The 24,816-nt window shown below is 41.2% G+C and overlaps 2 protein-coding genes across 3 annotated transcripts in view; one reads left to right on the top strand and one right to left on the bottom strand.

Moving 5' to 3' along the window:
* LOC137601255 (clathrin coat assembly protein AP180-like) overlaps positions 1-11,971 on the top strand; it is a 41,988-nt gene extending 30,017 nt beyond the window's left edge. Inside the window, exons 16-28 of the mRNA XM_068323356.1 lie at positions 444-683; positions 2,064-2,147; positions 2,430-2,498; positions 2,828-2,998; positions 3,845-3,916; positions 4,469-4,678; positions 6,130-6,324; positions 6,412-6,430; positions 6,578-6,668; positions 6,752-6,844; positions 7,391-7,525; positions 7,677-7,765; positions 8,430-11,971. Coding sequence (XP_068179457.1) covers positions 444-683; positions 2,064-2,147; positions 2,430-2,498; positions 2,828-2,998; positions 3,845-3,916; positions 4,469-4,678; positions 6,130-6,324; positions 6,412-6,430; positions 6,578-6,668; positions 6,752-6,844; positions 7,391-7,525; positions 7,677-7,757 — 1,460 coding nt within the window. The 3' untranslated portion in view covers positions 7,758-7,765; positions 8,430-11,971. The remainder of the gene's footprint in view (positions 1-443; positions 684-2,063; positions 2,148-2,429; positions 2,499-2,827; positions 2,999-3,844; positions 3,917-4,468; positions 4,679-6,129; positions 6,325-6,411; positions 6,431-6,577; positions 6,669-6,751; positions 6,845-7,390; positions 7,526-7,676; positions 7,766-8,429) is intronic.
* Positions 11,595-17,526, bottom strand: prss35 (serine protease 35). Of its 2 annotated transcripts, none has more exons than XM_068323355.1 (2): positions 17,207-17,526; positions 11,595-14,050 (listed from the first exon to the last, which is right to left on the bottom strand). In XM_068323355.1, exon 2 carries the CDS (start codon positions 14,035-14,037, stop codon positions 12,763-12,765), a length of 1,275 nt encoding a protein of 424 aa, XP_068179456.1. In that variant the 5' UTR covers positions 14,038-14,050; positions 17,207-17,526; the 3' UTR covers positions 11,595-12,762. The 2 variants fall into 2 exon arrangements, with proteins under 2 accessions (XP_068179456.1, XP_068179455.1); XM_068323354.1 differs by having other exon boundaries at positions 17,131-17,525.
* Between the last annotated feature and the right edge of the window lie 7,290 nt (positions 17,527-24,816).

Raw genomic sequence — 24,816 nt, 5'->3', positions numbered from 1 at the left:
TGAATCAATTCTGGGTAATTAGTAGCAAGAACGAATAAAGTGACTCTTCTGTAATCTTTCAATCATTTAATTAGGTTGAAAATCTTTAGGTGTAATTATATATGATTTTTTTTTTTAAATTTTATACTGTTTTAGATGCCCAATGAATTAACTGGTAGTCGACAACGTGTTAGGGTCATGTGGAACAAAACGTTGACCTGGCAGCCATCCTGTTCTAGTTGCTGCCGCTGAGGCTGAGTGAGTGTGTGCTTGACTGTCTTTGAACCCAACACTCGTGTGTAGCTTTAGAGGTATTTTCCTCACAAACATGCTTTTTACAGTGTCTATTGCATTAACAAGTCCTCAACTCCCCCCTTTTCCTTCCCCGTCCACCCACCATCCCCTTCCCATCTTGTCATAAACCCCTCTAACCTGAACACCACCCCTGGCTGCTTCTCCTGAAGACCCCTTCGCTACGACGGAAGGGAGTGCGGACATTGCTCCAGAGCTGGACCTGTTCGCTATGAGGCCCGCTGACACAGAGTCCGCCGCCATCGCTCCTCCCACCTCTAGTGAGGCGCCGACCATCGCTGCCCCCATCGCTGCCCCCGCTGCCCCCACCCCTTCTTCCACCACCACCACCACCACCACCGACACCACCACCACAGAGTCTGCAGCCGCTCCGACTCTAGATATCTTTGGTGGTAAAGTCCTCTTGCTCTCATTATGCCTCTCACTGCATTGCCCTGCATTGTGACAATGATGATGATGATGATGATGATGATGATGATGATGATGATACAGAGTATGATGATGATGCTAACTTGATGATGCTAGTGTTGATGACAGTAGTTAGTCCCCACATTTGATTTGTTTTTCTATTGTCATGATTCCGTTCCTCAGATAAAGATCATTTAATCATTTTAATCAATCATCTTGACCTCCTCTGGACAACTATAATATATATTTTTTTAAATCTGCAATGAAGACACTAGTGTATGCCGTTGAAAAATGTAATGATCAATTATCAGTTGTGTTAGGGACCAGAATAGTAATGAAATTTAAATTTCTAAAGATGTGAAGGTTGATTGTTTCTGATCGACAGAGGTGGTTCAACTTGTTTTGATTATTAACCTTTTACTAACTGAGAAACTGCCCAAACTTACAGGGAAGAAAACTCTTTTCTTCTCTTGCCTGTTTTTAAATATTTAGATACTGACAGCTGAGAACGCTTTATTCCAGCTTACGCACTTTAGTTAAAAGGGAATATCGCTCAATGTCAGAATCCGTATTTGCTATGGGTTTTTTCCAGCTGCTTCCAAATGCTAAATACGAGTTGGGATGGGATCCAGTCCCATGACGCTGCACAGAATAACTGTGCATGGATAAATGATGAGCTGTTGGTAATATCTTAGTCCGCATGTTTAGCACACACAGCCCTGCTGATAGCTATCTCAGTTCACCACTTAGGTCCAGAATGAAAAAAACGTTCATGTTAGCTTCAGATGACAGCTCACATTTTTAATTTTGCATCTTCATCAAGCCTTCATTATGAGTCTGTATTTTAGTTTCTAATCAAATTACTGAAAAACTGAATACTTTAAGAGTATTATATTTTCCTAGCGCTAACTGGAATATACTATTAATATGCCAGCAAGCTAAACTTTAACTGCACTGGTAAATACTCTTTTTTAATCAACAGCATATTAGTTTAGTCATTTTGAGCATGTAGCACACTAATGATAATATAATGATAATGATAGCTCAAACCCCCACGGCCTCACCGATCCGGGATTCAACACGTGATGTCACGTTGCTGATTTGGGAAGCTGGACAAACTCTGGTGTCATTTCTGGTCATTTCCTTGAAAATTGATTGATTCATGTGGTTTTTCATTCTGACGTTTGGCGATATACACTTTTAACCTTTGCACTGTTGCATAATGCATTGCTCAGAACTGATACACTGCAGCTAACCTGTTTGATGAACTGTGTGCTCTCTCTGCTTTCCCTCTGAACTCATCATGCTGTATGCGCTGCTCTTGAAATCTCAATATCCATGTGATTGTGTGTCCTTGTTCATAGATATGTTTGATTCTATGCCTGAGCAAAGCCCTACCACAGAATCCAAAGCTGCCACAACTCCTAGCGTAGACCTTTTTGGTGCAGGTACAGGAGTTGATGTCCATTTCTCTCTGTGTGGAACCTCTGTATCTCTTCTGGTTTCCATGCTTCCACTCTGTCAACTGTCCCCCCTCCCCCCCCACACACACGTCTTGGTTTGTCCCCCATAGTGGTATGAGAACTGTGCATGTTACTCACTCGTCAAACCTTGTTGCTGCTTTCTATCTACACTGTCGTTGTACCTGCCACGCTAATACTTTTCTTTGCTTCCCGGCCCCCACGGTTTTCTTTCTGTTATTCTGCTTCTTGCTTACGTTGGTAAATTAGACCTTCCTGCTGTTTCACGCGGGCCCTCTCCTTTGCCCGAGCCGACTCCGGCTGGAGACATTGTGACTGGTGAGTGAAGCTGCTTTACCTTTACTGCATCACTGTTTCCCTTCCTGGTTAATGAAGAGTGCAACCAGCCTCTACTTATGAAGGTTTTTGCATGGTTCTGGTGTCTGCATGCACATGCACACCAGTCCCGTACTTCAAACGGTGCACGCTTCATGGATGTGGACACACAGTTAAGATGCAGGGGTGCCTGCTTTCTTCTCCTGCTTCTTGTCTGCATATCCTTTTAGAACAGGTAGATTGTGCATGGCTCCGATGGAAATAAGGATTCACTGATGAATGCACTAAATTAAGCTCTTCCTGCTTCTATCTCTTCTCATCTTTTTGTTCAGACTCATTTGTAGCTGCTGCTCCTGTTCCTGCTCCTGCTCCTGTTTCTGCTCCTGTTCCTGCTCCTCCATCTGCTCCAGCTGATCCTGCCGCTGCTGCAGCTGAAGCTCCTGTTCCTGAGGCCTCATCTCCACCCGTGACGGAGGAGCCGACTCCTGTCATCGACCTGCTGGGTATTAAAACAAAAATCCAATCTTACTGTTAATGTTGATAGAGGTTTGTAATCACACAACATATGTGTTCCTTTTGTATTTTACATTGGTCTCCCTGGGTTACATTAGATTCATAGATTAATGTTTTCACCAATAAGGCTAATGTTGTCTCTTTATGGTGATAGAACGTGTAAACTGAGTTTGTTAGCATTTCTTGATTATATTTCAGACAGGTCATGTATGTAGTTGACATTAGCCACAAGTTATTAACTTTTTATCATATTGTCTTCTTTTGTTATGTTTTCTTTAATGATTGTGTGCATCGTGTGTATGACGGCCCTGTAATGAGCTGGCGTCTCATCTGGGGTGTAACCTGTCTCTCGTCTGTAGCCAGCTGTTATACGCTCCAGCAAAACTTTGGAATAGCAAAAAATGACACAATAACTGTCATGTTGTCTTCAGGAAGATGAATACATGAATGAATAAATTCATTAAATGAGTGAGTGAATGAATGCATGAATGAATGCATGAATGAATGAATGAATGAATGAATGAATGAATGAACGAACGGATGAATGACATGAAATTGGGTAACAGTTGGTGGTGGATTCTGTCAAATTAAATAAGAATGTTAAACCATAAGAAGACATTTGGACAGTTTTGGGAAATATGGCGGAAAGTTCTATTTCATCGTGGTTGCTAACTTTGATGATGATGATGATGATGATGATGATGATGATGATGATGATGATGATGATGACACGATAATGTTGAATTCTGCTGTTCAATATACCCCAGTGTGTGTGGTCCAGGGCTGACCTCTCACACTTTCCTCCCTCCATGCTGCATTGTGGATAACTACTGCAGACTCCTTCAGTAGTTCTGTGGAGGAGACGCAGTGCTCTGCTCCTGGAGGGCCTGGAGACGACCTGTTGGGAGGTGAGACTCCTGTACTAGTCAGTTTAAAGGATTCAGTTAAACTAGTTTAATAAGAAAAACTACAAGAATCACTGTCACCTTAGCTAAAAGCATTAATACTACAAAATTGTTTTATACTGATGAATAGTTCATTCAGTAATGACAGTCTCTACAGGACTGATTGCATTTTATTTCAAGACATTGTCAATAAAATATCACAGGGGTTATCATACCCAGTACCTTAATGGATCCCTTCCTAGGCCAAGTTCCATCCCACAAACAGGAATGACTAAAGTACATAATGGAAACACTCCAGTAAGGAAGAGGTTCATCCACATTGTCTGAAAATATGAGTACATTACTTAAGTAAAGGTACTAATGTTTTACTGCTGATAAGGCTGAGTGCTCTTGCATATTGCTGATTTCTAAACGCTTTTGTTGTCCTGAGGTATTTGATATGTCACTCTCAAATATGCAGATGAAAGGCTAACCATAATTTATTTTTGCTCCAAAACATCTACATGTCATACGCTGCCTCAGTTAAGTGAATGTTGAATCTGTTATTCCATTCAGGTCTGATGTCCCCCACCCTAGCTCCCACTGTGGCCCCAGCTTTGGCTCCAGCCCTGGCTCCGGCTCAGGCCTCGGCTCCGGTGCAGAATGACCTCCTGGAGTCAGGTTTTGACTCTCTGGGCTCCCTAGCCTCCCAAGCACCACCTGCACCAGCTGCACCAGAACCAGTGGTCACTGCACCAGCACCCTCTGGTGGCTTTGATGCTTCCAGTAAGGGAACCAAACCATGATTTTCATTTTCAGTCATGCCTTGTGTACAGCAACAACAGTAGAAAACGTGAAAAAACATTTTTTTTGGTGCTTGATAATCGAGTTTCATGAAACTGAGCTACATTAACCCTGACCCAAGTGTCTCTTCTTACTGAGAGTGCATGAATGACACACTGATGTGTGCCGCTGTCACTCCTCCCTGTGTGTGCAGACTGCTTATCTCTACAGCACTGCTGTCTGACTCGCAGTGGTTCTTCTTTTGGTTCTCCATCGGTTCTCTTGTACTTTTCACACTCTTATAAATGCTGTACTTTCTCCACCTCCTGCTCACCCCACCCTTCTCTGTAATCTCTCTGCTGCTCCATACTCAACCCTATCTACACTCCGTCCACTCTGCTGGGTCATTGCTTGCTTCTCTAAATCTGTCAATGGTGAGTTGGACCTCGCATAGCTTTGCAGCATGCGCAGTTTGGACAAGTGTCCGTCGCTGCATCTTGCATGTTGCAGTTGGATTTCTGTCCATCTCCTGCATGAGACAAGACTTAGCGTGATGTTGTTTTGTACAATGCATTATTTGCTCTTTGTATTTTAGAGCAGTGTATAGTAAGTACATGCCAAGAAGGCCAGAGTTTGCAGTAAAGCCTCTGGGTTTTCATTCTACAGTAATTTAAAAGTGTTTATTAACCATAAAATCCCTTCTGTAATTATGAGTTAAAAGTGTGCATTACATTACCCAAAACCTGAAGCTGAGGTTTCATCAGCCTTTAAGCAATTACATATGTTAATTTGTACTTAATCTCGTGATTTCAAAACCAGGGGGTAGATAAGCGATATTATTTGCTAAATGCATATTGAGTCGACTATAACTCCTGAAAATCATCTTGTGAATACAGTAAAAGTAGTGTATAAAAAGACAGTAAAAACAATTTGGTACAATCTAAAGGTTGAAAAAAGTGAACTAAAGCCATGAATAAAGGGTTTGGACAGTTAGCTCCACAGTTAGCTTGATGAAAATAATGATGCGGTAGAAATATTAAAGTAGTAAATTAATTGAAAACGTGTTAGAATAATGAACAGTGTGAAACAATGAGTAAATAGTTTAAACAGTGGAGGTTTGTTGGAATGGAAACCAGTGAGGTCTTTGACCTTGACGGTAAAAGCATTGCTTTTAGAATCACTCAAGGCAAAACCAGTGAGTTCCTGATGGATCATCATGTAAACTGGCTGCACAGCCAGCCTAATCTAATCTCATCTCTGAATACACCAAATTGTGAAAGTATAGTCAGTGCTAAATTGTGCATTTGATGCACATCAGACTACTGATGCAGTACCAGCTGCATTGTTCTCTTCTTTGTACGTCTTGTGTCATATCTGCCCTCTAACAATATAATGGCTAGATTAGTGATTTGCAGATGTGTAATCCATGTTCTTTGTTTGATGTCCTGCTACAGTGTTTGATGGATTAGGCGACTTGCTGATGCCTGCCGTAACACCCCAGAGCACTGGGGGCAGCGCTGCTGGAAGCACAGCCAGCAGCATTGGGGCTCCAGTCGCAGGAGGCATTGCAGCTGCTCCCCCCGCCACCCCACCTCCTAGTAAAACCATTGGGGGAGATTTGGACTCTTCATTGGCCAACCTGATTGGAGGTAGACTCCAGATTTTCTTGTCTGCTGCTCAGTAGTTTCAGTTCATAATAGAAGTATAATCTCTTCATTTGCCCTTCTTCTTCTCAGACCTTGGAGTAAAGAAAAAGTAAGTGTCTTTCTAAAGATTTAAAGATATATGCATTTCCCATCTGCTAACCTGCTACTAACTGTCTTGACAAGCTGCAGATTAGAGCCTAATCTTTCGAGCTGCACATTAGAGCTTGGGGTAAATCCTGTGTTTGATCTCCTTCAGGGACCCACAAAGTGAGAAGAAGCTCACAGGAGGTGCCAACTGGATGCCAAAGGTAGCCCCCACGAGCTGGGGTACACCAGGAGTCCCCATGGTAAGAACATAAAGGAGGTTTCTATGAGGCTTTCATGAACTTGCTCATTTTGCTGGTGAATACTTGTCTTCCTTTCTCTCCAGGCTGGAGCTCCTGGAGCTCCTGGAGCACCAGGAGCCGCTCCTCCGGGTGCAGCCATGGTGCCGCCAATGAGTGCACAGTCTGGTTTTGGCATGGTGAGTGAGTGATTACACTATTCACTGTGAATTCTCCTTTGTTACTGTGAGTCTACCAGTGTTTGGACCTAAAGTCAACATGTGTGTGTGTGGAAGCGGAATAATGCATGGTTAGGTCACACTCCAAGTTTAGCAGAGGAGAACCTAATTGTTCAAAACAGAAAAGACAGGAAGGGGGTCATGGTGACTTCAGGGTGGTGACGAAGATTTGGATGTTCGCCTGGAAATCCAATGTTTCCTATTTTCCCAAGGAAAGACACGCACACCTCTTCACGTACACAAGAATAGGGACCAGCGGGTATAAAAGGGTCATGAGAGATGAGTCCAGTGGCTTTTTCCCAATTGATCTGTACTGATGATCTGAGAATCAATAAAAGAATTCCTGTTTTGGCTGTCAACCATCCTCTTTGTGTTTTGGTTTTATTTTGGTATTGCCACATAACTGGCATCACAAACAGGATTATCAGGTCATTTCAATGACGTTTGCAACTTAATGTGATTTTTTTTCATAAATGCTAACCTGCTATGTTGACCCTGTTTGAACAGCCTCCTGCAGGAGGGCCTGGAGCTCCCATGATGCAAACCATGATGGGGCAGCCTATGATGGGACAGCCCATAATGAGACCTCCCTTCACTGGGGTGGCTGGAACTGTACCTGGAGCTGCTGCACCAGGAGCACCGGTGAGAGACCCAACAAAGTAGACTATATAGTGAACAGAGTGACTTTAGTTCATCATCATATAGTTTAGTTTATAATAAGAAGACTAATAAAAAGTATAAAGAAAATGTTTTTAAACATGCTTACCTGACTGGTCAACATCTGTTTTCTCAGATTTCCCCAGGACCTGCAAGCCAGAGCCCCAAAAAACCCAAGGACCCTTTGGCAGAACTCGATCTCAAGGACTTCTTATAACAGCCCTGGTGGGAACTTCATTAATATGTGTTAAAATACTGTTTGTATCTTTAACAACATTGTTTAATCTTGGTGGTGCGGATTAGAGATTCCTTGGATCAGAATATTTCTTTTTTTTCCCTCTGTAATGTTCTCAGTTTCATACCTACTGTGATTATAGTATGAGCCCTTTACAGATGAACATTCTTCTAAAGACATGCCGTTATAAATTATTCATTGTCACAACTGCTCCATCTGCTGTCACCGGGAGCTGGAGCCTATCCCAGCTGGCTCAGGGTGTGAAGCGGGGGAAACTCTGACCGCGACGGTTCCAAATGATTTCCTTTTCAATTTTTATATTTTAATTTTAACAGATATTTAATGATGTGTTACAATTATGAGCATTGTAACACATTATTTTAATTAAAATCTGCAAATTCTAAAACAATCAAATTCCAAACTCAGAAACAAGACAAATTTGACAAATGTTTGTATTTTTATTAGCTTTTTGATCTCTTATATCCAGCTTAGATGGATTCCAACAGGCCTGTGGCTCGTACTTAAGCAGCTGTAAAAGAGACGATTACAATCATCTTACGATGTAAAAGAGACGATTACGATCGTCTCTTTTACAAGAAGATTAATGAATGAAAGCATAAACAAATATGATGTTCTTTACTTCCTGTCTTGCAGCGACCTGTCTTCTCCAGAACAGAATCATCTGAAGCTGGTGTCTGTCATCGCAGCATCTCAAGACGCCAGTGAAGAGCCTCTCCTCCAGTCATCAACACCCCGCCCTACTCCTGTGTGATGTTGTAGCAGACTATGAAATTGATATATATATATATATGTGTGTATATACATATATATGTGTGTATATATATGTACTGTGTGTATATATACATATATATACTGTATACATACAGTATATATGTATAGATTTCTGTACTTATATAGATGTGCTAATCTTTGTCTAAACTAAACTGAAAACTTGGGAAAAAAATGGCCACAAAAATGTGAGAGAAGATGAAGTTGTGTGTTTACATTAATTTCTATTGTCGAGTTGAATGATGGATGTGCTTTAGTGTCCTAGCCTCCACCCACCATCCCATGCCCCGCCTCCTTATGAAGGAAGGGGGAGGAGCTCTTCTTTGTGTCTCTATGACTGGATGGGAGTGGTAGGTGAAGGCCCGATAGATTTTTGGAGAACATGTGTGTTGTTTACAGGAAGGTCCTCTTCGATGTACATAGATTTCTTTTGTGAGCATTGCGTCTCTTTTCTGTGTGTCTGTTGAAGAGAAATATAAATGTGAAATTGTACGAAGTCGTGTGAGTATCCTTCTATTCCCCATCATCCTTTGAAAGTATTTGGAAAGAAATATAATTGACGCTGTATATGAAGACAACCTCTATGGGCTTCAGACTCATGCCAGAACAGGGAGCAATGCTTTTTTTAATTTTATTTTACTTGTGGCTTATTTTTCTATGTTTCATTTGTCGTCTTTTTTCCAGTGTTATTTATTTGTTCTTTTTCCTTCACAATAATCCTTCCTGGATTGCCTTGATGCAAAAAAAAAAGGTAACATAATATGGCACATGGCAAGATGTTCACAACTATCCCCCAGTATGATGTGTTCTCTCTGAACACAAAGCAATTTTTAGTTTTTGGGCTGGTTCTGAGTTTTTATTCAATCTATGTGATCTGACTCCTTCCCACTGCCTGCTGATCTGCAAGAGCTGACTATTGAGGACTCCAGCTACACGTTTTTGTTGCCAGAAAGGCCTTTAAATTCTGTCCATTTCTGACGTTCTACTGGCATCTGGATGTGCCACATCTGAAAGATTTTTATAAAACGGCTTTCTTAAAGTGTCTCTCCCACGTTTTTAAACTTACGTTCAAATTGTTTGCTGTAAACATGCCATCAAATTCTAGCTGGGGATCTTGGTTGCATATTGCACCGCTTTCCCTATTACCGGTAACTATCGTATTCATCATATAAAAGGAAATAAACCGATAATTACATTTGAAAAGAGTACATTTCTCCAGATTGCTGTTGATATTTGGTGGCATTTCTATTAGTGAAGTTGACTGTAACGGAGGTAAACTCAGACTGTCCCTCTATGTACCTGTACAGTATGTGTCTACCTGTAGTTTTGACACTGACAATGTGGATATAGCTGTTGCCTTTACTTTCATTATTGGTTTGACCAAGTCAAAATGGGTTTTTTTTGTATTCAATGTACGTTATTCCATTGCTATACTCACATTTCTTTGTGATGTGAAATGCAGATCCAGGAACAGCAGCTGAGTAACGTGGTGATCCTGTGGATTGGTTCACTTTTCTTAGTGAAGAAAAATTAACTTAAAGAAAGTCAAAATCAGGAACATTTCTTGTGACCTGTCTAGTGTTTCTATTTTTAAAAAAATGGAACCGAACCATTTATATTGTCATACAACATTTAAAAACCAGATTAAATTTGAGCTATTTGAAACAAACATTGTCTTTAAACTAAATAGGGGCCTGCTCACCAAAATGTAGTGTTAGTAATCCACAACTTACCTCTAAGTTTTATATCATTAACCTGGTTACAGCCAGTATTCTATAACTAAATGGGTCAAACGACAGCATGAATCTCTGCTCTGCTGCCATGGCGTTATTACAATTACAGATAATAGTCGCTTATCTGAAAGTGCAGGAACTAATTTGAGGTCTGACAAAAAAAAAAAATCACACTTGATTGTTGTCCAGACGTCATATTTGCACAGAAGAACAATGTGTTTCAGTGAGGAAATCCACAGGAGGCCACCGGTCATCATCTTGACATGATCTTTTTCCCCAGAAGCATCCTTACATGAAGCTCCTCTGATCCTCCAGGCAGCAGAATCAATATGTGGATGTGTGTTTTCACAGTGATTGATATCACAGGTCCGGTCCCTGGGCTGTTCATTAATCTCAAGCTCTTTTTGTGTTGTCATTTCAGTGGACTGACTAAGCAATTGGTTATGACATTCTGATATATTATATATTTATATATATATAATATATTATTAAAACTTTCAAAACCAAATTATTTCAGATGTTATTTTTGTTTGGATGTAAATTTCTTTTATTTTTCAATGAACCCCCCCCAGTGCATGTAAACCCTTTGAGGTGCAATAAATTCAATGAAGGATTGAAATGCCCATGAAGGATTCTCTATTTTTTTAAAATAATATTTTCCAATATCGTGAATATTAGTGTGAATTAATACTTTATTAAATTGTAGCACCATCATTCACCAAGGCCAGAAAGCCACCTTAAAGTTAAAAGTGCCCCAGGTTCATGCATGTCTTTGGTTTTTGTTCTTTACAATCACAACAAAATAAGAACATTTGCACCACCAGATTAGAATGCAGACTTCTTGTGATGCTGCATTAATTCCCATAAAGAGCGCTCTGGTAGAGTCTAATGTTAATGCATTTTATCCATTCTTACTAAAATACAACAAAACCTGTGCAGCCTTGTCAAAACAAATGATCAAAAGCTAACAGTCAATCCATGCTTGGCATTATTAGAAATTCTGTTATGAGCTTTTTTAATTCATCAGTTACAAAATATTTTTGACTGAATGTCTAATTAAGCCACTATGAGCGCAGCTTTAGTGGGGACGGAGAGGCTTTAGGGTGCACACACCATGTCTTGTGATGTTGTGGGTGTCAAAACGGGTCCTACAGCTTGAGTCACAGCCACGCTGCACAATGACTTACCTCTTTTTCTTGGAGGTAAACCATTAATTAAATTGTATAGTAACTCCATTATAAGCTTTAGTAATTATTTGATTTTTCTATAAACAGGATTGTCATCACAAACACACATACACAAGAATTAATCTTTGTTTAATGGTTGGTAGTCTTCAGTCTGCATCATTATTTTCAGATATTTGGTATTCAGAAGAATTTTTGAACATATAAAACATAAAAAGTCAAAAGCATCACATTCCTGATCTAAATTTGTTATTATCTAATACATTATTATTTTGCAATTTCTTTTAACCCTTTTCAATAAAAACATTTCAACAGCTCAAGTAAAATTGTTAAATGGTCAGTCCCACCCAACGCAAACCAAATATTTAGCCTCACATTAAATACATAGTTACAGTACTAGGCTATCAAAATTATAGTCTGAGAACCCCCCTCCCTCAAAAAAAAGAAACAATTCCATAAATTAGCACCATGTTGTCTAGATAAGCACCAATAGTAGTGCACAAAGTGTATGAAGTATGTGCACAACAATGAAAACAGAGAGTTTTTTTTATGAAAACAGAGTTTTAGACTCACCAATGACAAAAATCCTCCTAAAATACAAGAACTGTTTCTCTATTTAGATAGAATTTTTTTTTTAAAAAAGCAAGTGTGAAAAGTTCTCCATAAACACAATGCAAAACACCAGCTTGTTCAATTAAACAGTTATCTGAATATCTCTATAGGTCATGTGTAAAATAAGAGTTACATTAATATATCCTGGGTCTTTTGTCAAAGCTTTTAACAGTGGTGGAGAAAGCCTGTAAATGCAAATCTCTTCATATAAAGCCTACAGACTATAATATTAATGTATTGGGGCTTTGTTCCAAAACATTTAACCATACATGCTTTTTTATATATATATATAAAAAAAATCAAATCTAAAAGAAAAGAAAACAAAAATATGAACCAAAACTGCAGACCTGACTGATCTGAAAATACATCCCATACATTTTTCTCTATTTTTAAACAAATAAATAAAAAGAAAAGATGAGCCACAGTTCTCTTGCTGTTAACTCAGATTCTGTATGGCTGTGTGTGTGTGTTTGTGTGTGTGTGTGTGTGTGTGTGTGTGTGTGTGTGTGTGTGTGTGTGTGTGTGTGTGTGTGTGTGTGTGTGTGTGTGTGTGTGTGTGTGTGTGTGTGTGCCTGTGGGTATAGTGTAAGGCCCCTCTTTTGGGGTTGAGATAAGACAGATGGGTCTCAAGATGGGACGGGGTGGTTACTGGGGGGGTCCCACCTTGTCCTAGGCTACCTGACACTCCCGTGAGTCCCCGTGGACCCAGTAGCAGATCTGGGCATATTTGAGGGGTGTTATCCTCACCGCCACGTTGTAATCCTGCTGCATCCCGTCCCCGTTTACATCCACCCACTGGTGACCGGTGAAGACCCCAATAATCTTCCTCTTCCACTTCTTCTTGCCAGGCTCTTTGAGGCGGATGTAGACCCCAGAGCCACTGGAACCGGGTTTGGCATCACAGTACTGGTACAACAAATCATTGGACTCCTCAGAGACAGAGCAGAACCGATACACCAGGTTTCCAGGCCGGTCGTCATCAAACCCAGAGAAGTGGATTCTCCCGGCGGGGATCTTCTTGAGTGAGGGGATCACACCGAGGTCCATGTGCTTGACTTTGGGGGCTTTCTTCAGCTCCAGAATAGCGTAGTCATAATCCGCAGCCAGTCTGTCAGCCACACCTTTGAACCAGCCTTTAGGCACCTGGGTCTGCTTGACCCTGGTCCACCTAAACGAAGGTTTCTCTGACTCGACACTTCTTCGACTCCGACTCTTTCTACCTCTGCCTTTTCCTTTATGGTTGGCATTTCCTCCACTCTCTTCTTTTTCCTGCACTTCCTCTTTAGCTTTGTCTCCCTTCCTCCTCCTGCCCTTTCCTCGTCCTCCTCTTCCTTTGCCTCCCTTCCCTCGCCTGGATTTCTCCTTCAAGATACCAACACGTAGCTTCTGCACCCCATCCAGGTAATCCTTGCCATCATGAATGCAGTGGGCAGCGGTTAGCACATGTTTGGGTGACACGAGAACCCCCGAGCATCCTGTGGAGATCTTCACAGAGGTGGAGAAGGGGTATTTGGTGGAGAACATTTTATCAGAGATGGTGAAACGGGTATCTGTGCCGTACACCTCTCGTTTGCGGCGGGAGCCAGACGAGATATTTCCAGACCATGTAGACACCTCATTGAGACCCTGCACAGACACCGAGGTATATGTGCGTGAACCGTTCTCATAAACCGTCTCATAGGACAGGAACTGCTCCAGGTCATCCAGGGAGGTGGCAGGAAGGCGACGCTGACATGCAATCCCACAGATCCCACTCTGCTCCGGCTGAGGATGGGCTGAGAAGTTTGGGCTGCTGAGAGGTACGGTACGTCTCTTTCTTACCAGAGGCACCTTCCACTGTGGCCAGGTATACTCATCATCAGCTGCATTCTCCCCAGCAGCGACAGCCGCCACCACAGCCAGCGCCGCCAACGGCAGCAGGACACACAGGGGTAAGAGGCCCATTGTTAAGTCGGGTCTGAAATATACAGACGGAAAGGAAGAATTAGTGAAATCTAAGATACAAGCACTAAACTGAATATATCATTTACTGTTGACACAGGGTTCTAAGGAAGCCAGTGGTTGCTGGTCCATGACTTTAGTCCAGATATAAATATCTCCACACCTATGGATCCTCTAGACATGTGATACTGGGTTTGCATCATCCTCAAATGAGGGGACTTTTTCTCAACATCTTTAAGTTCTAAACAAGGTTTACATTTTTTTTAGTGAAATATGTGTAAAGCTACTGGATAAACTGTCAGGTTTATCATGTGAAATATTGATTAAGTGAATTGCTGCAACATTTAATAGAGGTAGTCATGGTTTCCAGAAGATAAAGACAACTACTGTATAGAAAGGACAACTGTACTAATGTATTGTTTATATATACTGATATATGAAGGACATCCATGTCATGATGAATTGTTTTATCACTTTGGTGATCACCTAACTATTGGCTAAAATGTTTGACATCGTGTCAGGTGTTTTGTCCGCCGAACCCCTGAGACCGACTCGCCGAACCCCTAGGGTTCAATCGAACCCAGGTTAGGAACCACTGTGTTAGCATTTGACTTGGAGCACTACTGTTCCAACCAACGACCTCATACACACGGGTGTATAGCCTTACTCACTAAAAACAATCCTTTATTATTTTCATGAGGTTAGTGTTTTAGGATACCATTTAAAATTATTTAATACTATGATACTGCAGCAGACTGTCTTAACTTTAACTGCATGTAAGAGCAGTTTCCTTCTGGTTCTGGAACAAAATGAGTACCTAGATCAGCAAAAACCCATTTGCTGTAGAATTTCCACATCATTTTCATGTAAAAGTGAAGGTCAGTGTTGCGACTGTTCTGTGATGAGGGAGAGGATGTTTACACAAATGACCATGTTTGGAGTCAGCATTAGTCACTCACATGGACAAACTGATATTTTTCTGACCTGGAAAGTCTTATATTCAATCTTAAAACCTGCAGGTCTAGTAAAATAAACACATATCCATTTACAGCCACACAGAGGCAGTGTATCCCAGAATATTAGGGACGTCCAATGGGATCAGCGCTCTGGACCATCCTGCAGTATTTCAGCAGAGCACTCTCATGTCAGACCACACTTTAAAGGGCCACTGTTTCTCAAAATAGAAGATGGCAATCAGTATTAGAAGTAGCTTCATTCTGTATAAAATAATCTAAAGATCTCCAAGCATTTCCATCCATTGATTCATAGACTGCAGGGCTTAGAGGAGATCTCTGTCCTCTGAGTCTTGGAGAGGATGGACCCTATTCCTCTGAATGAGCTGAGACAGTGGCTTGGAGGTTTGCCACAATGGTTAACCTTCTCCCTCAGTAATGACCATATCTGGTTTCCAGAGCTCCATTCCATTCGTTGTGCATGCATACAAATGACATCAAACATGAGACTGTGCGGGCTGCAGGCAGCCTGCTGGTTTGTGCTTCTACTGTATGACTGTGGCCCTGCCAATAATCCAGATACTCTATGAAGAAACTCACATTTTGGGTACATTTTAATAGATTCAGCAGACCATCACTTAAATACAGAGTGGGAAGCTTCATCTCGTAAGCATGTCTGTGGTCATGAAGTAAGTTGGTCCATTCTCAACGCGATGAGACAAAATCATTTGGATGACGTTCACAGAACAAAATTGCAGCAGAAGTGAAAATCCTATAGTTATTTCATAAAGAGTTCAAAATGAATTGCCACAAAAATCCATTATGATGACTTTTTGAGGTTCAAATCCGACAAACAGACTATTATCCAGGGCTTCTGGAGGCAGCTTAGATTGAGCAGGACATCACAGACACATTATGCTTTGATTGGATGTTAGTACACTATTATAAATCCTATTAGACTTAGCTGAGAATGGAGAATACACTGTGTATCATGCATCATCTTAATTTCAATCCTTCATCTTTATTTGCAGAGATGCTGCCCATCTTTTAGTTGAAACTGTTCAAGTTTGTTCTCCAACTGAGTCCAACTACTTTGGAGACAGCATGGCTCGAGCTCACCACACAGTGCCCATAAAACATACCCAGTGGTCAACATCTAACCAGTACCGACACAGACAGTAATAAAGTAGAAGCCCACGACAGCTGTAAAACAGTCTCAATAAATGAGAACACCAAAATGACCTTTAGATTCTGTTCAGCGTCACACTCCCAGACAACACAACTCCAGAAGAAAACCTGCAATTATTCACAGAATGGAAACTGATATGTAACCACGGTGGCTCCCGGTCGTCAATTCAAATATTTTCCACTGCAGTCAGCTGAACAAGAAGATGTGGCCCCTCCATCCCTCGGTGGAGGGGCCACATCTAAGCAAGAGCTGACAAACGCACCCTGAAGACCGAAAACCACAGGGGGGCGCTATGATGCAGCTGACCTCCTGCAACCCACCAGACTAGAGCCACCATTGTCTCGACCATCCCCAACTTTATTCAAATAAGTGCTCTCATTGTTTTTGACATTTTTTCAGCTTTTTATATAGAAGTGTTAAACAAACAACCACAGAGACAAAGACTGACAGCGCTTCAGCTACAAAATAATAAATACTGATCAAATTTAAGAAGTTTAGTAAAAGTCTATGAAATGTAATTTCTCTTTCAAATAAATGACTTAATGTCACTGTCAGCCCGCAGCTCATTTAATTTAAAAAAAAAAAATCAAATTCTACAACTGCTCATGCACCGTATGGGGACAGCAACACATTTGAGCTCAAAATATGTAAGATCATCGTTTATAAAACGTCACTGAAAACAATTAAACTGTTAAAAATCGACGTGAGCGGAAAGTTGTGCGTAAACAACAAATTTCAATGACACTTCTAAAAATAACAACAACAAAAAAAAAAGAAAAAAAAAAGAGGGGAGGAGGGGACCCGAATCTACGGGTCAAAAGCCAAACTGGAATAAGTCGAGTAAAAATTTAATTATCAAGCTCTTCCTAATTTTTTTTTTTTTTTTTTTTACCAAACAAAGACATTCCCTACAAGAGCGCTTTTACGCTGCGTAATTCTACCAAACCGTCCTACCTGCTTGCATCCGATTGATGGATATGACTAATCCGCAGTGGAGCCTATAATGTTCGTTTCCCCGAGAGACACACACCAATAGGATCCGACGAGCGAACAAACGGGGTCAGTGCATCCCACACGTCCCGGTGTCAGCAGAGCCACGACTCCCGTCTCCTCATCGCCTCTTCCAGGAGGCTGAGAGAAAGTCGCAGCCGGGACGTCCAGACTGCACTTGATGCTGAAGCGAGGGGAGGGAAGCATGGGGGGGAGGACGGGAGAAAGGGAGGGAGGGGGACGGGGAAAAAGGCTGAAAAGGACTTTTTTTTTTCTCCCTCTGGTGACAAAAGCTGCTCGCATATGGGTGGGACCACAGAGGCCGGTAGCTGAAGGCTGGGACAGTGAAGTCAGCCTGCAGCAGGCAGTAAGGAGAGAGCCCCCATCAATGGGCCGTTCAGACGATCTGTGAGGGAATGAGTCCTACAGCTTTCTACAGTAGTCTCTGAGCTGCAGCCCGAGGGGTGTGAACCTCAGCATCTGCAGCGATCTGGAGCCTCAGACCCAGAATGGAGCTGTCTCCAAACAGCATCACCATGGATCAAGAGACCACAGTCATCATGCATTTCAGTTATTTAAACATGTTGGATATATTTATGCTGAGCATTCACACCTGATTATGCACAGTTAAACAGTTTCAAAATACAACTATCCAATAATTTCTATAAATATTCATCCTGGAGCTTGATCAAGATGATACTAGGTGGGATATGGGGACAACTCATAGCATAGGTGAGGGTAGGAATGTAGAATGAGTGGTGAATCAACAGCTCAGCTGTCTTCACAATGATGTCATGCAGCACTGCTGACGCCACACTGAATCTCCTCTCCAGCCCACGGTTCATTTTCTGCTCACTCATGAACAATATGTGAAAACACTTTAACTCCCACCAGCTCCCAGCAGAGAACCCTGGTTTTGTTTGTGGAGCTGCTGACTCTCGTACCAGCTGCTTCACATGTGGGGGCAAACCGTTCAGTGGGCTGTTGAGGATCAGAGTGGTGGTGGTAAAAGTAACACATCTTCAGCATGGAGAAGGGATGCAAACTCCAGCTCCCCAAACCAGGCTCTCTCCTTGAGTGACTTTTTGGTTTGACATGCTTGAGTTTCTGTTGATAAAGAGGTCATATTGCTCTTCACAGCGACCTCCGTGTGCCATTCTTCTGCAGTCGTCCCAACAGGACCCCCTGGGGAACAAGCTGATGAGCCTTCCCCAGATCTACGGAACACACTGGGAGAGCAAACTCTCATTACCCTCACAACAAACTTGCAAGAGTAAATCTATAAACCTGTCTTAACAGGTATAACACCTGCTACGTTAGGATAGAACGCTGGCCATTAAAAATCTTATATAGATGAAGGTCTAGCCAGTAGCAAACATTGCACACCTGACTTTACTTCCACCTGTGATATTAGATTGTTGTGATAGTTGTGATATTAGATAGATATTAGATGTTGTGATATTAGATAGTGATGCCTTACATTGTAAGAAGGGTGTATCTTACCCACCATGTGGGTAAGATACACCTGCTAATTTTCACTTGCACTTTTTATTTTTATTAATGTTATTTTATTTTATTTTAATTTTTTACTGTTTATATTTTAGTGATAATTTAGTATATGTCCTGTTAATGCTACATGTGTGTGCTAGTGTAGGGTATGTCTTGTGTTATGTCCTTTGGAGTCAATGTTTCTTTTTTTTTTATCCAGTATTTTATTCATATCTATATGATAATGTTATATATCAAATTGTGGACAGTTCTTTGTACGACTGCATTCCACAAATCCATATAAATATGTCAACAGAACAACTGAGATATCTAAAAGCAGGTGAGCGTTGGGGAAGTTTGAAAAGTTAAAACAGGCCTAGCCATCAGCACAGTGAGTCATTTTACAAGCAAGATTTTATTGCAGCTGTTCATTGAGGAGGAGCTATTATCTATTGCAATGTGTAATAACTAATAAAGTAATGATAAGTTCACATACAGAATATTATATTGAAAAGACTCATAGAATCCAAAATCTGCCAAAGCGGCTCAGCTTCCCTGTCAGGTCAGAGGACTCCCTGTCAGGTCAGCTGTCCTGTGGGGGTCAGGAGGTCTTTGGATCCAGATGAGGACCTGGATCACAAACACATGATGGATTCTTCCTTAGGGTCGCAGACAGTGCGTTTCCAAATCCTCTCATCACAATCCTGCTAACAGACAGAGAAACCAAAATGGACAAAATAATATTCTCCATGGGGGTAACAATTAACTGATCACAACTCATAGATATTCAGTGTGCATGCTTTATAGTAGTCAGTCATATAGCTGTTCAGAGGACATGTACGCATCCTCATCATCATCATCATCATCATCATCATCATCATCATCAGTAAACTGTCTCACTGAAGCATGCTATGCTCTTTTCCTCAGTGTAACAAGAGGTGATAGACTGAGCTCCATTCATTGTCCATCACTTCTTATAGTCTTAATACACGGTTAGACTAGCAGAGTAAAGAACCAGGGCCTCTGGGCCACACTGGAAGGAAGTCATTATTACTGGCTGGAGTCCCAATGAGCCACGACCAGAAAGAGAAAATAGGTGAAATGAGGCAGAGAGAAGAACAGAGACAGATGGAGGCAGGGAATGTGAGCAGGCACGGATGGAGGAAAGAGGAACCAGAGGATCAGGATGTGGAATGTCGCCATCATGCTCACCTGCACCAGGCCTCACGTGGACTATGTGTATGTATGTGTGTGTGTGTGTGTGTGATGATGCGCATCCATGTGGGTGGTGACCACATGTGTGATCACTGGAAACATCCAGGAGCCCTGATGGGTTACAAACATGTGCAATTTTACCCAGTCATACTAGAAGAGTGTGAAAAAATAGAACCTGTGACATCAAACACAGCTGATTTTTTTGAAGATTAATGAAGGTTCACAGCTCATAACCATCTCTGTCGTATCACTCAACCCACATATCTAAATTATTTAAGAACATATTGTAGGTGGAATGAACACAAGGCCATGATGGGATCTAAACTATTGAGTTACAGAGTAACTGAATTTGGACCAGTTTTGTTATCAGTAGTTGCTTCTTTGGTTTGTTTCATGGATGCATGTGTGCACACATTTCTTTCATAGCTTTCATACTTTTGCAGTCACTTGAAATTTGTGGAAATGTGCAAAAAAATGCAGCGTGTATGAACACAATATGACTTTGAAGGCAGTTTGGTGACACACAAACATACTAATAAATAAAAACTTAACTGGCTGATGAAGTTTTTCCTATATGGACAACTGACAAACTCAACTCACTGCAGTATAACGGAATCAGATTATTGCTAGATGTGTCAAAATTTATATTTCTGTTAGAAAAAAAGAAAAAGAGATAACAGGTGAAATTGTGTGTTCACAGACAGCTGCTGTTCCCATAAACCGTCAACATCCACGTTAAAGTGAAACACCAAGACCAAGATTTGCATCACAGTAATTGCACTCATAGTAACTCATGCAATTGCACTCCTCCACAGTTTATGTATAGGAAACTAAGTTTTTTGCTTTGTCTTTTTTTATTTCTTCCTCTCTTCTGTCTTTTTTAAGGGAATCCAGTTTGACACTTTCTGTTGGAAGTCATTTGAACAGGTGGAAAGGTAAATGATTTGTTGTGCCTACGGATGTGATTTTGTTTCTCTCCCTCCGGTGAGAAATGCCTTGCCCAAGGGACAGGCTTAACAAGAAAATTATGTTGCATGATTATTGCATCCATAACAACATGCTCCCCTCCTGTCAGAGGTCACTCAGAATCCCAACACCATAATGAACTGTGACTCCTGTTATCACAACCCTCACAGATAGAGACAGAAACACAGCAGAAGTTCCTGTTTTCAGTGAAGTTCAAGGTCAACGGTCACAGAGGAGTGAAACAAGAGAGAGAAAGAGAGAGAGCGCTGCCTCTGCTCCCTGCCCCGTGGATACCAAATAGAAAAGCAGTGAGTGATATTTCTGGTTGGGGTCAGAGCTGCGAGGACAGGATAGAGGGGCTTTTGTGCCCGGTGTCACACCCTCACGGGAAGTGGTCCTTTAGCTGTGCCGTGGCAGATGGATGCTTATTGGTGGGAGCCAAGTTTCAGGAATTTCATTAGTTTGTGTCTGGGTGCATGGGATGAGACCTTTCCCACCTTTCCAGCAGTAAAGCGGCAAATAGATCCAGTTCTGAAAGGAGTTCTGGGGCGTCTCGCCTCCAGGCCTGCTTTCATCCTTGAGCTGCCATCTGCCCTGACTCACAACTTCTCGAAATGCTTCTAAGGTTTCTTTTTTTGGGATTCATCCATGTGATTTAAGATATATAAGATACCACATGATCCATGATTTGTATTCTCTTAAATTTAGGAAAGCTTAGAGCTTTTATCTCAGGTGGCCTCAGTGCCCTTTTTGCTGTATACATTAAAGCTGCCTTCTCCGCACAGACCACACTAATAAACCAAGTCAGAAAGCTGCAGTGACCCACAGTTCACTTCCCCGGGCTTTATTTTGACAACTGAATGGTCTCTTAGCTCTGCTGCACACTAAACAGACTACCATTGATCTGATAGGACTCTCTGCCTCACTCCCTGACTCGCACACATACATAAACATTAATACAGTATATAGTAAATAGATATATAAACACTAATGACACAGTTGGTTAAAGGTCTCACTTAGATCCATATACAGTTTATAGCCTTTTTGATAGTAAATATTTGGGTAAATGGTCAGCATGCCAGCTTTCAGAAACAAGACTGTATGTGATGAAAGGCTGACTGAAGTCACACGTGTTCCTTTGAATCTCATGTCCAAATGAACAGACAACCACAGTCCTGCCGCTAATACGGGCTTCACAGAATCGCCACAAGCTTTTAAAAAAAAAAAAAACTCGACTTTTCAGCTATGACAACAACTCTTTTTTTCATATTGTTGACGCAAAAGAAATTGAAATGCTGCTGGGTTTTAGAGGTTGAAAGTGAGTTGCTGTCCCAACTGAAGGAGTCGAAGAATCTCAGTGTCTTCACCAGCAGATGGTCCATGCAGCCTCAGAATGAATGTGGATGTTGAACTGAACTGTCATGGTCAGGGAACTGAGTCTGAGCACCCATCATTCACCTGTGGAGCTCTTCCACCTGCTGACACAAACAGTTCTCTGCAAACCACAAATATTAACATGCTGGTGGTGCTGGAGAAAAGGTCAGATATATCTCTATAATCCGTGGGCATCTGGATCAGTTTTTATGTCAATTCAACCAGCAGTTTAGCCAAATAATTAGTTTCTAGCAAGAGAATAGACCAATGAACCAACCTACAGGCTGAAATTCTATTCCCAGAGCCACAATACTGGCGTGGCTAAAGTGGAAAATCAAACACCTTGCATCAGCAGCATATAATGAATAGCCTTGCACTAAATTACATGGAAATCTGGTCACAAATTATGGATGTTTCCCTCTTGCAGTCAAGCCAGCAAACATGTAAATCAAATTCCATGGTTGGTTTAATATGCAGTGCTTTGATATGTAGATTATTTGAACAGAGCCTGTCCTTAAATACAGTTTATGTTTTCCATGTAATCGTCTATGACTGTCTGTGTGGTCTCATGCTGACATAGACTGGCCATAATCCTCTCCTGCAGTAAAAACATTAAAGTATCATTCCACACCGCTCACCTGAAACATTAACCCTGGATGCCATCAATCACCTGTGACATAAACTCTGTAGGTACAAAACTGCAATGTTCCTGCTTTTTTTCATGGTTGGGATAGATTTTGACCACTAAAAACTTCAAAATGATCTTTTAATTATGCTCCAATAGAGTAGTGGTTAGATCAGAAGCTTCAAAGTATTCAAGGAAGTGACATTAAGGAGTTGAGCTTGTTTTTATCATATAAAAATTACAAATATGACTCTCCCTCTGTGTTCTATCACTGACTTTCTGAGAACACTGAATTCTTTTTTGTTGGTGTTCAAACACGTCTTTCTTCTTCACCCATCCCACTGTGGCACAGACAGAAAGTGTTGGTTTGAGAAGAGGAAATTTAAAAAATAAAACCCCCACAAAACAGCACTCTTATCATTATATAAATGGTTTGACACTAGACAGGGCGTGGCTTTAAACAAACGTTTGCACAAGATGCTCACAGAGGTAAAATCAGTTCCCCCCACACAAAAATTTTAACAGCAAACATATATTTTGCAGATTACAATGTGGACGCACCATCAGTGAGGCTCATTTGGCAACAAAGAGGAAAGTGTAACCAACAATTCAGGCCTGTTATTAAGCTGAAAGCTTACAGTCCTGCAATGTGTCCACGCTAAGATGAAGCTGTTTAGACACACGGAGACAAACACTGTCAAATGTGACATTTATCCCTGACAGAGCTCTTGTTTACAGTGAGGATTTGGAAAGAGGATGTGTTTTCATTTCACAATGCACTGCCAGGACCTGAGACACGTGAAATGAAAGAGGTTACATGCAGAAGAAGCTTTTATGTTAAAGATATGTCGTAGAAAAACGAGCATTGAAATACCACAGTACACGTTAAATGCAATATAATGCCCGATAATAAAAGTCCCTTTTTCAAAAAGCAAATTATGAAACATCGCCTGAAAAGATATTAAAATAACTCACATTGAAGCACATGTGGTTTTACCACATTTTAGATGACAGATTTGAAAACAGATCTGTTAAGCAGACATGAACATAAATATGCAAACAAATGTTCTTAGGTTTGGAATGATTTCATCCAATATGAACGAAGCATGGAAAGCAGAAACGTCTATGTGTGTTTGCATGTTGAAAGACACAGAGACTCACATACTCTGTAGGGTCAAAGAGGTTACATAAACACACTGTGTGACTAGGTTAACACGCTAATCTCTGTGCTCTTTTCTGGAGAAGAAAGGGGGTTTTGTTGAAGTGCAATGATGACGCCTCTTTGGCTCATTCTGCCAAGTGTCATTTAGCGATTTGACTGGAGAAGCTCCCCCGTCTTTCTGGTCATGTCTGTATCTGATATTCAATGTGTGGTTTTCTTCGGTTTGGTAAATCTGACCTTGTCAAACAACCTTTTCGTTCTGCAGTTATGATGACTTCAGAGCCACACCTTGTTTTTTTGGTACAGCCACACGAAAAAAAGCCAAAACACACCCACATGTTGTTGTGTGCCAGTCCAAACACCCAGCAACTTTATTGTGTATGGCTATTGTGGAAACATTTCTTTTTGCTTTTACTTTATTACTGACCGTAAAGGTGAGTTAATTTAATTTGGTATATTACATGGTATAATATAATATTTGGTATATTATTTGGTATATTACATTTATACATGTGTACTTCCCATTGAAATCCCTTGACGCTGCTTGAGCACACCCTGTCAGTTTTTGCATGAGATGCTACTGAATGTGTCAGCAAAAACCCCAAATACCCTACAGACAGTCAAACAACACAACGCTACACCCTCGCTTGTATAGCATGTTGTGGTGTTAGCCAGTGATAGAAAGAAGGTGTAAACTAACAAGTCAATTATCCAATCTTGCTAACATTACTCATGGTCTCCACTACACAGGACTTGTCAGTCAGCCTAGTTTCTTTTGCTGTGGGAAGCAGGAACTAGAAGAATTACAGTAACAATCTTT

The sequence above is a fragment of the Antennarius striatus genome, chromosome 9, assembly GCF_040054535.1.
Source record: "Antennarius striatus isolate MH-2024 chromosome 9, ASM4005453v1, whole genome shotgun sequence".
Classification (NCBI taxonomy): domain Eukaryota; kingdom Metazoa; phylum Chordata; class Actinopteri; order Lophiiformes; family Antennariidae; genus Antennarius; species Antennarius striatus.
This window is presented reverse-complemented; position numbering and strand designations above follow the sequence as displayed.